The sequence below is a fragment of the Dendrobates tinctorius genome, unplaced genomic scaffold (assembly GCF_039654945.1).
Source record: "Dendrobates tinctorius isolate UK_male_01 unplaced genomic scaffold, ASM3965494v1 ptg000183l, whole genome shotgun sequence".
NCBI classification, from domain to species: domain Eukaryota; kingdom Metazoa; phylum Chordata; class Amphibia; order Anura; family Dendrobatidae; genus Dendrobates; species Dendrobates tinctorius.
This window is the reverse complement of record NW_027361850.1, coordinates 6920193-6933466: the sequence shown is the minus strand read 5'-3', so window position 1 is coordinate 6933466 and position 13274 is coordinate 6920193. Positions and strand designations below refer to the sequence as shown.

Below are 13274 nucleotides of genomic sequence, written 5' to 3'. Positions count from 1 at the left end.
CTCGGAAGGGAAGTAGTGACGTTTTGGAATGCAGACTTTGATGGAATGGTCTGCGGGTGTCATGTTGCCTTTGGAGAGCCCCTAATGTACCTAAACAGTGGAAACCCCCCCCCCCCCAAATCACACCATTTAGGAAACTAGACCCCCTAAGGAACTTATGTAGGTGTGTGGTGAGCACTTTGAACTCCCCCAGTGCTTCACAGAAGTTTATAACGCCCGGGCGTGAAAATAAAAAAAAATAAAAAAAAATCATTTTTTTGCCCCCAATTTTTTATTTTCCTAAAGGCAACAGGAGAAATTGGACCCCAAAAGTTGTTTTGCAATTTGTCCTGAGTAGGCTGATACCCCATATGTGGGGGTAAAACACTGTTTGGGTGCATGGCAGAGCTTGGAAGGGAAGGAGCACCATTTGACTTTCAACGCAGAATTGGCTGGAATTGAGATCAGACGCCATGTTGCTTTTGGAGAGCACCTGATGTGCCCAAACAGTGGAAACCCCCCAATTCTAACTCCAACCCTAATCTCAGCCCTAGCGGGAAAATGGAAATAAACACATTTTTTAAATTTTATTATTTTTTCCTAACTAAGGGGGTGATAACGGGGTGTTTGATTTACTATTTATGGCGGTTTTTATTTTTGGCAGCTGTCACCAGGGCTGTGGAGTCGGAGTCGGAGTTAGTTTTGGTTGGAGTCGGTAGAAATGTACCGACTCCAGCTTTAAAAAAAAATGTATTAATATTTCATAATTGAACTTTCATATGAATTTTATAAATGTTACTCAAATATATATGTTCTATCAAACTATGAACAACAGTGATAAGCAGTTCTCCTGGAGATAGAGACACTTCTTACTTCTTGTGTGTCACTGTTCTCCACTGCCCTTATCTAATCTTATACTTGGTTAACCTCATGCTGCCCCAACCCCCCTACTTACAATGTATGAAACTGAAAGTGAAAATGTGTTGCAAATTCTTAGTAGTAAAGCTCCTCCTCTAGACTAGATCATACTAGGTGTGCGTCTTCCAAGCATCTCACAGCTGCCTGCTACTCAGAAGAGGAAGACTGTAAGAAGTATTATCCTTTCAACAAACTTTGCATCAGTTAACTGTGAGTACATGAGGAATAATAACAGTATTACTGACCACTATATCAGTTGTACGACCTGGCAATAATTTTGTACAATTGTTTTTAGGAAAAACAATTGTCATTTGGATTGTGAATGCAGAATTAAAAACCTGAGAATGTCAAAGAAGCATCACGTTAAATCAGCTGTATTTGAACATTTCACCATCACTCAAGATAGAAAACATTATGTCTGTCAGTGTATGACAAATGATCCAGACGAAAACAAATGCTGTGAAGCCAAGATGAGTGCATATTCAGGCAAAGATAAAAATGCTCCTACCAGAGCTTCTAATCTAAAGAGACATTTACAGCGCTTTCATCCAGAAGTACTGAAAGCAGTGGATGAGAAAGACTGCATCCAAACCAATGAACCAGTGCCCAGCTCTTCCAGCCAAACAAAGGAGCAGAGAACTTTGCAGCCATCAGTTGCAAGATATTTTGTCAGTGACAAAGTTACTGTGACAATGACAGTAGATACATTTAAAAAACAGATCATAGAGCTTGTTGTAAAGGATAGTGTGCCTATTTCATTATTTTCACGACCAGCTTTTATGTGTCTGAATGGGGAAATGGCCCGCAAGCTTGGTGTTTCTCTGGAGAGAGAGAATATTAGAAAATTAGTAATCGAAGAAGCTTTTAAACAAAAGGAAGAACTTAAAAAAACTCTCAAGGGACGCTTTCTGTTTCTTAAAATGGATGCCTGCACACGTCACAGAGTGAACTATTTTGCCATCAATGTCCGATTTGTTTGTGACAAAAATGAAATAGTTACCAAGATATTGGCAGTAAAAGACACCAAAGCTCATCACACCAGTGAGTTTCTCCAGGTCTTGGTGGAAAAGGTTCTGCAAGACTATGAACTTAAAAAAGAGCAAGTTCTTTCTGTCGTAACTGACAATGCTTCAAATATGATAAGTACTATTAAGCTAATGAATGAGAGTAATGATGGTGACCAGCAGCTAGAAGAACATTCTGGGTCCACAGACACAGAAATGTTTGAAATAGAGGAACACAGTATTGTAACTGAGGAGCAAACTGAAGTTGCTTCAGATGAACAGCAACATGATAGTTTAGATGATCTTGTTGAAACTGTGTCAATATGTTCTTTCATTCATCACATGCGCTGTGTTGTGCATACGCTACAGCTGGCTATAAGAGACAGTCTGCAAGAAGGACATGCTGCTGCACTGATTGGCAAGGTGAGAAAATTGGCTACTGTTGCCAGAACCACTAAAGTTGACTCAATTTTGAAGAGACGTGCTGGAAAAGGGGCAATTATTGATCAAGCCACACGATGGGGCAGTACTTACTTAATGATTCAGCGCTTGAACTGAAAACCTTTCTTGTAGACATGGCTAACCCTCAACTGACGCTAAATGAAAGTCAGTGGAATCAGGTGACTGAGCTGGAAAAATTGCTAGAGCACCCATTTACAGTGACTAAAAAATTACAAGCAGAGGACTTAACTCCAGGTATTTTCTTAAAGGAGTGGAAGAACCTGATGTTTCGCCTGTCCCAAAGAGGAGGGTTAATTGCAAGTGGCATTGCTACATCAATGAAACGGAGAGAGGAGCTACTATTACAAAATAACATTCTTTTGGCAGCTGTTTATGTAGACCCAATGCATCGGATTCTTCTAGATGATCAACAGCTAAGTAAAGGAAAAGAAGCTCTGTTTCAAATAGCAGTAAGGATGAAAGGGTTGCAGAACAGTCAGGAGGAACAAGAAGAATTTGGTCGTCCTGCCACATCTTCACCCTCATCATCAACTGATGAAGAATTTAATTTCGAAAAATATTTGGATCACAAGGACCGTGCAAAGCGTTCCCGCATAGAAGAGTCATCCCCATCAAGGAACACAGCCAGTACATTTCAGCAGAATTTTTCATATGCACTAAAAGAAATTGAGAAATTTGACCGTTCATCAAAAATAACAGTGCAACAAGCGAATCCTCTGTATCCTGACATTGTCAGAGATGTTGCCCAAGTGGTTACTGCTTTGCCACCAACACAAGTTAGTGTAGAGAGGTTGTTCTCTGCTCTCAAAATAATTAGATCAGATTTGAGGGCATCCATGAAGGAGGATCTGACAGAGGCAATACTTTTTCTGAGGACAAATTTATAGATTTCTTCTTATTAACTGCATAAAAGTGTTTATTGCATATTTACTTACAGTTTAGAAAAGTTTATAAAAGTTATTTGCTATATTCTAATTGTATTCTAATAAATGTAGTTTTTGCTCTAAGTGGTCTGATTACTTATATGATGGTGAGAAACTGAATAAGCACGATGTTTAATATTTTACAACAGTAAATTTGTTGTTATGAATTGGCCATTTATGAAGGAGTCGGATAAAATCCAGGAGTCGGAGTCGCAACTGTGGCTTACCGACTCCACAGCCCTGGCTGTCACACGCTACAATACGCTTTTTATTGTAAAAATAGTTTTTGCATCACCACATATTGAGATCTATAATTTTTCATATTTTGATGCACTGAGTCATGTGAGGTCTTATTTTTTGTGGGACGAGTTGACGTTTTTATTGGTATCATGTTCAGGCACGTGACATTTTTTGATCGCTTTTTATTCTGATTTTTGGGACGCAGAATGAACAAAAACCAGCGTTTCATGAATTTCTTTTGGGGGGTGCGCTTACACCGTTCCCCATGCGGTAAAATTGATAAAGGTTTTATTCTTCGGGTCAGTACAGTTACAGCGATACCTCATTTATGTCTTTTGGCGCTTTTATGCAATAAACAATTTTATATAAAAAAAATTATTTTTGCATCGCTTTATTTTGCGAGCTATAACTTTTTTATTTTTTCTCTGATAATGCTGTGTGGCAGCTCGTTTTTTGCGGGACAAGATGACGTTTTCAGCGATACCATGGATATTTATATGCGTCTTTTTGATCGCGCGTTATTGCACTTTTTGTTCGGCGGTATGATAAATCATTTTTTGCCTTTTTAAGGGGTTCGCTAAAGGGGTTAACTAATGGGACAGATTTATAGGGTAGGTCGTTACAGACGTGGCAATACCAAATATGTGTACTTTTATTGGGTTTTTTTATTTCCAAAAAAATGAATTTATTAGGGAATTTTTTTTTTTTTTTTTTAATATATTTAGCGATTTTTTTAAAATTATTTTTACACTTTTTTTTTTTTTAAACTTTATTAGGTTGTCCCAGGGGGGACATCACTGTCCTGTGACAGATCAGCAATCTGTCACAGGCAGTGTGCAGGTTTCCTCCTTGCCTGCGCTTTGCAGGCACTGAGGAAGCCAGCTCCCTGCAGGCCCCCTAAGGTCCCAGTCGCCATCTTGGATCCGGGGACCTGCAGGAAAAGAGCCCCCCCGCAGCAGCGCTGCACATTGCGCTGCTGTGGGGGGCTCAGGGAAGCACGGAGGGAGCCCCCTCCCTGCCGATGCTTCCCTTTAACCCCCAGTACACCGCGATCGTGTTTAATCGCGGTGTGCAAGGGGTTAACGTAGTGCCGGGTGTCAGCTGTGATAATCAGCTGACACCCGGCCGCGATCAGCGGCGCTCACCACGTGGTTGCCGCTGATCGCGCTAGACGTACTATCCCGTCCATGGGCATAGAGGCCCGGGTCCCATGGACGGGATAGTACGTCCGATGTCAGAAAGAGGTTAATATTGTGGCTTTATAAGAATGATAATACCGTAGGTATATGGGGATGGCGTCATCTTAACTTAGCATCATTAGAACTGCTGTTGGACTTTGTCTTTTTCTGTTCTATTGCACAACATGTTTTGATCCCACTAGGGGGAAATGTCTTCCAAGAGTTCATTTTAATTGTACGTCGTTCTTTCCGATTCTCTAACTTATAAGCCAAAAAATTGTGATTGTTTTGTCTTATTTCTGATTATAAGATTTTATAAAATTTAATAAAAATTAATTAAAAAAAAAAAAAAAAAGGACACTTATCTGCATGTTTGGCTAGAATAATTGTGGCGTAAACAGTCTTACAACATCTGCTAATTTACAGTTACAAGTTTAAAGGGAATCTGTCACCCCTTTTTTTTGCCCTATTAGCTGCCGGCATAGACATCGGGGGCTTATCTACAGCATTCTGTAATGCTGTAGATAAGCCTCCGATGTAACCTGAAAGAAGAAAAACACGTTATATTATACTCGTGGATGTGGGCGGTCCGATGGGAGGCGCCGGCCGGGACGGTGCCTCCCTTCTTCATGCGATGACGTCCTCTAATGGCTCCGGCGCAAGCGCACTGCTCTGCCCTGTTGAGGGCAGAGTCCTGCAGTGTGCAGGCGTCGGGAGAGGTCTGGCGCCTGCACACTTCAGAATTCTGCTCTGCCCTCAAAAGGACAGAGCAATGCACCTGCGCCGGAGCCCTTGAAGAAGGGAGGCGCGTCGGACCGGACCGCAACACCCACCGGACCGGACACCTCGGTGAGTATAACTCTTTTTTCTTATCTTTCAGGTTACATCGGGGGCTTATCTACAGCATTACAGAATGCTATAGATAAGCCCCCAATGTCTATGCCGACAGCTAATAGAGCAAAAAAAGGGTGACAGATTCCCTTTAAAGGGACTCTATCACCAGGTTTCTGGTACACCATCTGAGAGCAGGGTGATGTAGGAGCAGAGACTGATTACAGGGATGTGAGAGCAGGGTGTTGTAGGAGCAGAGACTCTGATTACAGGGATGTATCACCTACTGGGCTGCTTGCTGCAGTTTTGATAAAATCACTTATTTGCTGCAGAGCTACTAGGTTTCTGAATACAGAGGTTATTCAAAACCCATGACTATACAGCACTACATAGCACAAGGTTTACTAAGCTACCAGTGATAACTATTATCATCAAGAGATTATCAAAACTACAGTGAGCAGCCCAGTAAGTGATAGACAACTGGAATTAGGTTATTTTGTCTACATTAATCTGCTCTCAGATTAGGTAGCAAAAATCTAGTACTAGTTTTCCATTAAAAAAAAAAAGGGATTTTTCTATACTCACCGTAAAATCATTTTCTTCGAGCCAATCATTGGGGGGACACAGAGACAGTGGGTTTTATGCTGCTGGCCACTAAGTAAACCAGAAAGAGTTAGCTCCTCCCCTGCAGTATACACCCTCTCGCTGGCTGAGATTTCTCCAGTTCGGTGAAAAAAGCAGTAGGAGCATGAACAGTCAACAGTAACCATAACTGTGTCAAAACCTAAGAATGCTACAGTGAGCCAATAGGCTAAACAGGGTGGGTGCTGTGTCCCCCAATGATTGGCTCGGAGAAAAGGTGAGTACACAAAAATCCCTATTTCTCCTACGTCTCATTGGGGGACACAGACAGTGGGAAGTACTAAAGCAATCCCTGGGTGGGGAGCATACATCTGCTAATACCCCATGTACCACTGAGTCAACACTGAGGTACTGCCGATTGCAGGCTGCGTCTGCTGAGAGCTGCATCCGCAGAGGCCTGAGAATGAATTAGGCAATGCTTGTAAAGATATGCAGACTGGACCAAGTCACAGCCTTGCAGACCTGTTCTGCCGAGGCCTGGTGCCGAATGGCCCAAGAGGCGCCCACTGAGCGGGTAGAGTGCGCCTTAATCCCCGCTGGGACAGGCACGTTCCTGACACGGAAGGATTCCTGAATAGCAAAGCGAATCCACCTGGCTAGCGTTGCTTTTGATGTGGCTAGACCCTTCTTATGCCCCTCTGGAAGTATGAACAGGGCATCTGACTTGTGGAAGGGAGCCGTCCGCGAGACGTCCGGTCTCAGCGCCCTAACCACATCCAGGGTGTGAAGGGCCTTCTCAATGCAATGGACTGGCGCCGGACAAAAGGAAGTCAAAACAATTTCCTCATTGAGATGGAAAGAGGAGACGACCTTGGGCAGGAAGGACGGGGACGTCCTGAGAACTACCTTGTCCTAATGAAAATTCAGAAACGGAGATCGGCAGGACAGGGCTGCCAATTCCGAAACTCGTCTGATTGCCGTAATTGCCACTAGAAAGACCACCTTCCAAGAGAGGACGGTCAGTGACACGTCCAGCAGCGGTTCGAAAAGAGCCTCCTGTAAGGCCCTGAGAACCAGGTTAAGGTCCCATGATTCCAATGGCCTTCTATAAGGAGGCGCCACATGGGTAACTCCCTGAATGAGCGTCTTGACCTGAAGTTTGGTGGCAATTTTGCGTTGGAAAAGCACTGACAAGGCCGAAATTTGGCCCTTGAGTGAGCCAAGCGCGAGGCCTGATTTTAATCCGGATTGAAGGAATTCCAATATGGCCGGAATGGAAAACACCAGAGGTGATCGACCATGATCCTTGCACCACGAAAAAAAGAGGGATTTTGGGTTCTTACCGCAAAATCTTTCTTGGAGCCTTCATTGGGGGACACCGATTACCATGGGTGTATGCTGCTGCTGCTGCTGCTGCTAGGAGGCTGACACTATGCAAAGCACAAGAAAATTAGCTCCTCCCCGGCAGTATACACTCACCGACAGGCACCAAATACCTCAGTTGGTGAGAAAGCAGTAGGAGAAGTAACGAAAAAACTCAACATATGTACCAACCCAACAAGGGACTCAAAGACCCAACACGGTACAACTTAAACAGGGAGGGTGCTGTGTCCCCCAATGAAGGCTCCAAGAAAGATTTTACGGTAAGAACCCAAAATCCCTCTTATCGCTTCATTGGGGGACACAGATTACCATGGGACATTCCAAAGCAGTCCCAAGGGCGGGAACAGCAACAAAGGAACGAAAGGAGGAAGGGCTTAGGTCGGTCGATGAGCTACCGCCGCCTGCAGAACCTTCCTACCAAAAGCTGCATCAGACGAGGCCTGGGTATGAACCCTGTAGAACCTCGCGAAGGTGTGCAAAGATGACCAGGTCGCGGCTCTGCAAAGTTGCAAGGCCGAAGCCTGGTGTTGCACAGCCCAAGAAGCCCCTACAGCCCGGGTGGAGTGGGCTCTCACTCCCAGAGGGGGCAGTTTTTCCTGAAGTCGGTAGGCTTCCAGAATGGTAGAACGAATCCAGCGAGCGATCGTAGATTTGGATGCCGGAAGCCCTTTCCGGTGACCTTCAGAGATGACAAGTAGGGAATAGGATTGGCAAAACGAAGCGGTCCTGGCAAGGTAGACACGCAAGGCTCTCACTACATCCAGTTTGTGTAACGACTATTCCAGAGGGTGAGCAGGCGCAGGACAAAACGAGGGGAGAACGATATCCTCGTTAATGTGAAACGGGGATACCACTCTTGGAAGGAAGGAGGAAACTGGCCTGAGAACGACCTTATCCTGGTGGAGGATTAGGTACGGGGAACGACAGGATAAAGCCACCAGCTCAGAAACTCTCCTGATGGATGTAATGGCGAATAGGAAAGCCACCTTCCATGAGAAAGGACAGAGGAATTTCCTGGATAAATTAGAACGGCACCTTTTGGAGAGCGCCAAGAACAAGATTGAGATCCCACGGATCTATCGGAGAATGATGAGGAGGAGCCACATGGGCGACTCCTTGGAGAAAAGTCTTCACCTGCGGTAAGGAGGCCAGATCCTTTTGGAAGAGAATCGCCAGAGTAGATACCTGGCCTTTGAGGGTACTGAGGGACATGCCCGTATCCAAACCGGACTGGAGGAAGCCAAGTATGGATGGAATGGAGAACGATAATGGAAAAATATAGTTATCGTCGCACCAACGGAAAAAAGGCTTCCAGTACCTATGGTAAATGCGGGAAGAGGCTGGCTTCTTAGCTCTGATCATGGTTTGAATGACCCGGCTGGAAAAACCTGATTCTCTCAGAATTGCGGCCTCAACGGCCATGCCGTTAAACTCAGACTGAGAATTCTGGTGGTAAAGGGGGCCTTGTGAGAGAAGATCTGGACAGTCTGGAAGCCTCCAGGGGACGTCCGCGAGCGTATTCACCAACTCCGCGTACCAAGGTCGTCTTGCCAGTCTGGAGCCACCAGAATTACCGGGATGCCTTCTGACTTTATCTTCTTGACCACCCTTGGGATCAGGGCAAGGGGAGGAAAAAGGTAAGGCAGTTGGAACTGGGACCACAGAATTACCAGGGCGTCACAACCGACGGCTAGAGGATACCTGGACCTGGCTACAAAGTGAGGAACTTTGTTGTTCATCTGAGATGCCATGAGATCGACGTCCAGGATGCCCCAATGCTGGCATATCTGATTGAAGACTATGGGGTGAAGGGACCATTCACCTGACGCTAGAGCCTGGCGACTTAGGAAGTCGGCTGCCCAATTTTCCACCCCTGGAATGTGAATGGCGGAGAACGCCGGAACGTGCCGCTCTGCCCAACGCAGTATCTTTGCCACTTCTGACATTACTTGCCTGCTGTGAGTACCTCCCTGGTGGTTTATGTATGCCACGGCGTTGTCTGATTGAATGCGGACTGGTTTACCTACGAGGAGAGGCTGCCAACGAAGGAGAGCAAGGAAGATTGCTCTGATTTCCAAAAGATTGATGGGAATAAGAGTCTCCTGGGCGTTCCAGCGCCCTTGGGCCGTTTTCCGATGGAAAACCGCCCCCCATCTCAGGAGACTGGCATCGGTGGTGATGACTTGCCACTGAGGCGGAAGAAAGGACCTTCCCTGGAGAACTGAAGCCTGCAATGTCCACCAAGTCAGCGATTGTTTTACTCTGAGCGGAAGGAGAATGGGACGGTCCAGAGAAACCGAGGTCTTGTCCCAGACTGAAAGAAGAACAGCTGGAGAGGGCGAGAGTGAAATTGTGTGAAAGGCACTGTGTTATGAATGGGTCATGGCAGAACTATATGTATAAGATTGTTGGCCGATCCCACTGACATCAACTAGTTTAACTGACTTCTCAAACGTGTATGTAAGGCGTATCCAAACTACATGAGAATTTGCAGGATTTTCTACAACTGTCGGTAATTTCCTTCCTGCTAGCCCATTTCATTTTTTGGTTTGCAGCAGTCCCAGCAGTGTTGGCACTCAGTTTCTGGAGCTCATGTGAGGTTTTCACGCCACGTGAGCCCTGCGCCCAATCAGTGCCAGCGTCACTGTACCCGCCTTCGGACAAACTGAACATCAAAAAGTCAAAGAGCAACCGCAGCCCTGACTTCCTGCTAATGTTCAATACATGCAAAGGCGGTGGACAGCGACGCGAGCACCGATTGGGCACAGAGTTTATGTGACGCAACAACCTCACGTGAGCCACGGAAATGCGAGTGCCGACACCACTGGAATGGCGCAGAAACGTACAAGTGTTTAATGGGTGAAAACATTCAGATTGAGAAAGGGTTGGCCTAGTAGTGAATTACCCCTTTAAATTGCAATGAGACAAAATAGAATAAAAGACATGGTGGCTATTAATAAGATTGTGCAGGCATATTACTATCTGATCCAACGTTGAATGTCAAGAGATGTGACTGGACATTGACAGTCGCCAAGTCTGACACCAAGCATTTAGTACAGGTCCTTTTCTGTTCTCAGTAGGACCCCTACATGATACTCCCAAGACGGTAGCTGCAGAACTGGAGTACTCTGCGTACAGTGGGGTCTCAACACAAATTATGCTGGATCCAGCAGAATTAGGCCGGGATCTCACATGTGAGGAATACGGCCGAGTCTGGCATGTTAATACCTGGCACTGCCACCCGGCACTCGGGAGCGGAGCGTGCGGCTCGATGTATTGCTATGCGGACACATGCTCCGCTCCCGAGTGCTGGAGGCAGTGCCAGGTATTAACATGCGAGACTCGGCCGCATTCCTCGCATGTGAGATCCCCGCCTTAAAGAGAGAAAAGATGGTTTGTTGCCCTCATTACGCGGAGTAATGACAGCACCCCACTCTCCGGCAGATTCATGCCACTCACAGATGACATCATGGCCCATTCATCTGAAGGTCACTATGAAATGCTACAAATATACAGCCAGGTGAATCTTGGCACATAGCAGGTTGATCATCGGAATTGTGAGGGTCAGTTTGCACAACTGCACTTACGTCTGATGATGAGCTGAATGAATGAGAACACATCAGCAAATTGTTGGCATCGGCGAGGATCTGAAATGTGAACTCAGAGGCCGCTTCATTCAAAAGGGGAATAGAAGGCCCCTGTGCGGGCAATAGGAGGGAGCAGTGATTGGACTCCTGTTTATCACATAGTTGTCACCCATGCTGGGATAATCGATAACCATTTCTCTATACCGGAATAATCCTGTAGTGACCATTCTGATGAAATGTTTTATCCTTCGTATTCATGTGTAGCACTCAGGTGTGTATGTGTAATGAGGGCAGGAAAATTCTCCCCGGTCGCCATCTTCAGCAGTGCACCGTCACCGGACCAGCCGAATCAGAGCGTCTGCTACCAGGGGGAAGGGGGGATCACCTTTTAAGTTTTTTGTTGCAAGAGACTCAGAATGAGGCTACAGGGACTCGCTCTTGCACTTGTAACCGCTCCGCTCTACACAAGGGCCGATCATATGACAACAGTGCACCACTAAAGCGACAAGATGGCCCCTGGGGGGGTCTAAGTTACTGCACTCATCACATATACACACCTGACTGCTAGCAAAGGGGGATACAGGTTTCCCCTTTAAGTGCCCCTTCTGGAAACAGTCCCTATGACCCACTGCTGCATAAGCCCGAGCCTGCACAGTACCCAGGGAACCCCCTAGGGGCAGCCCTCAGACTGGCGATCCCTGCACATCCAGGCCCTGCCGCTCCGTGCAGCCCACTTTCTGCCCGGACCACGCTACCTCCCGCGGTCCCCGCCAATGCCTTGCCCGGGTGTGGCTCCCGCCTCGCCCCTTACTCTCCCACCACAGCACGGCCCCTCCATGCACTCTATGCTCTCCGCGCCCCCTTACCATCGTAATAATAGCACACTTTCTTCTTTGTTCCCTGGGTGTACGCCATCTTCCTTCCTGGGCTCCGGATCCACTCCTGCTCTGCGACCCAGTGTCCGCCTACGTGCTACACTGACTCAGCCAATCCCCACATGGCTCCCAGAGTCCGGATTCGACGGACAGTTTTCCGACCAATGAGCGAACAATAAGAAGGCGGAGCCTCCCGTGCACTTTGCAGATAAGAGGTCTCGGCCAATCCAAGCACTGACTAGCGAGTCGGCATTTAGATGGACAGCTCACAGGCCAATAAACAGTGAGATTAGACGGGTCTTCTCCGCTATCTTAACAAGGTTAGGATGACCTGTAGCTGTAAATCGCGTGTCCAAGTTAGCATGCACCGCAGTATATCGCGAGAGGCAGTTCCCGCCCTTTGTCAGGCAGTGAGGACATGTTCACGAACCGGATCTCCTTACAGAGGGTGATATTACTATTTTAGTTCTGCAAGTAGGTCAGAGACAGAGTTCTGATAAGAACTGAATGAGTTAAATGAATTCTGCTGAACTTTATCTTTTCTTCGAGGAGATGTCTCAGACATCTCCCTTGTGAACCAAGGTCAAATATTTCCTGCTTACATGGCAAAGCTGTTGTAGAAGTAACTAATTTTCTTTTCTTTATTGCGCATGTCTGTCGATGTCTGAATTCTTTGCTATAAAAGATGGAAGCCTAACTGATAAGCCAGAGGCGTCTTGGCAGGCATCCCGAGTGGTATTATACAGCTTGTGTCTGTGTTATCCTTCTCGGCGGAGCAATCAATTAGAGACATATGGTGCCTTACACCCAAGAACATCGGTCCTTCAGATCAAAGAGATATCTGAGGGATCCCGACAGTTTCCTGGCGCCCGAAACAGGGACCTGATATAGGCACCTCTCCAAGACTACCCGCTCTACAGACTACTCCTGTTACTGATGAAATTGTGAACAGCAGACCTAAACACCCGGCCAGGTAAGAGATCAATTTTTCTCTTCTCTGCTCTTCATAATCTATCATTATAACTAAGGTCCGTATAAAGGGGAATCTAGTAGAGGAGGGGGCCGTAAGATCAGGTCCGTATAAGAACTGTGAGGAAATCGGGTGTGACATGCATATGTAATTTCTGCTCGAATGATAGGTTACTGTAGGTTCTGTCTGTGCACAGCTATTTTTAGAAAAAGAGCTGATGCAAATCGAAATGGGAGAGGTCTGACATTACGGAATATAAGGCTGGGTGAACAGTTCATACTGCGCAGCCCGGACGGACAAGTTTTTCACAATAGACGATTCCGCACTAGGAATAGAGGAGGT

General features: G+C 46.2%; 1 protein-coding gene across 1 annotated transcript in view; it reads right to left on the bottom strand.

Annotated features, from left to right (window-relative positions):
- HDAC1 (histone deacetylase 1) overlaps nucleotides 1-12147 on the bottom strand; it is a 62510-nt gene extending 50363 nt beyond the window's left edge. Inside the window, exon 1 of the mRNA XM_073551983.1 lies at nucleotides 11954-12147. Coding sequence (XP_073408084.1) covers nucleotides 11954-12002 — 49 coding nt within the window. The 5' untranslated portion in view covers nucleotides 12003-12147. The remainder of the gene's footprint in view (nucleotides 1-11953) is intronic.
- Between the last annotated feature and the right edge of the window lie 1127 nt (nucleotides 12148-13274).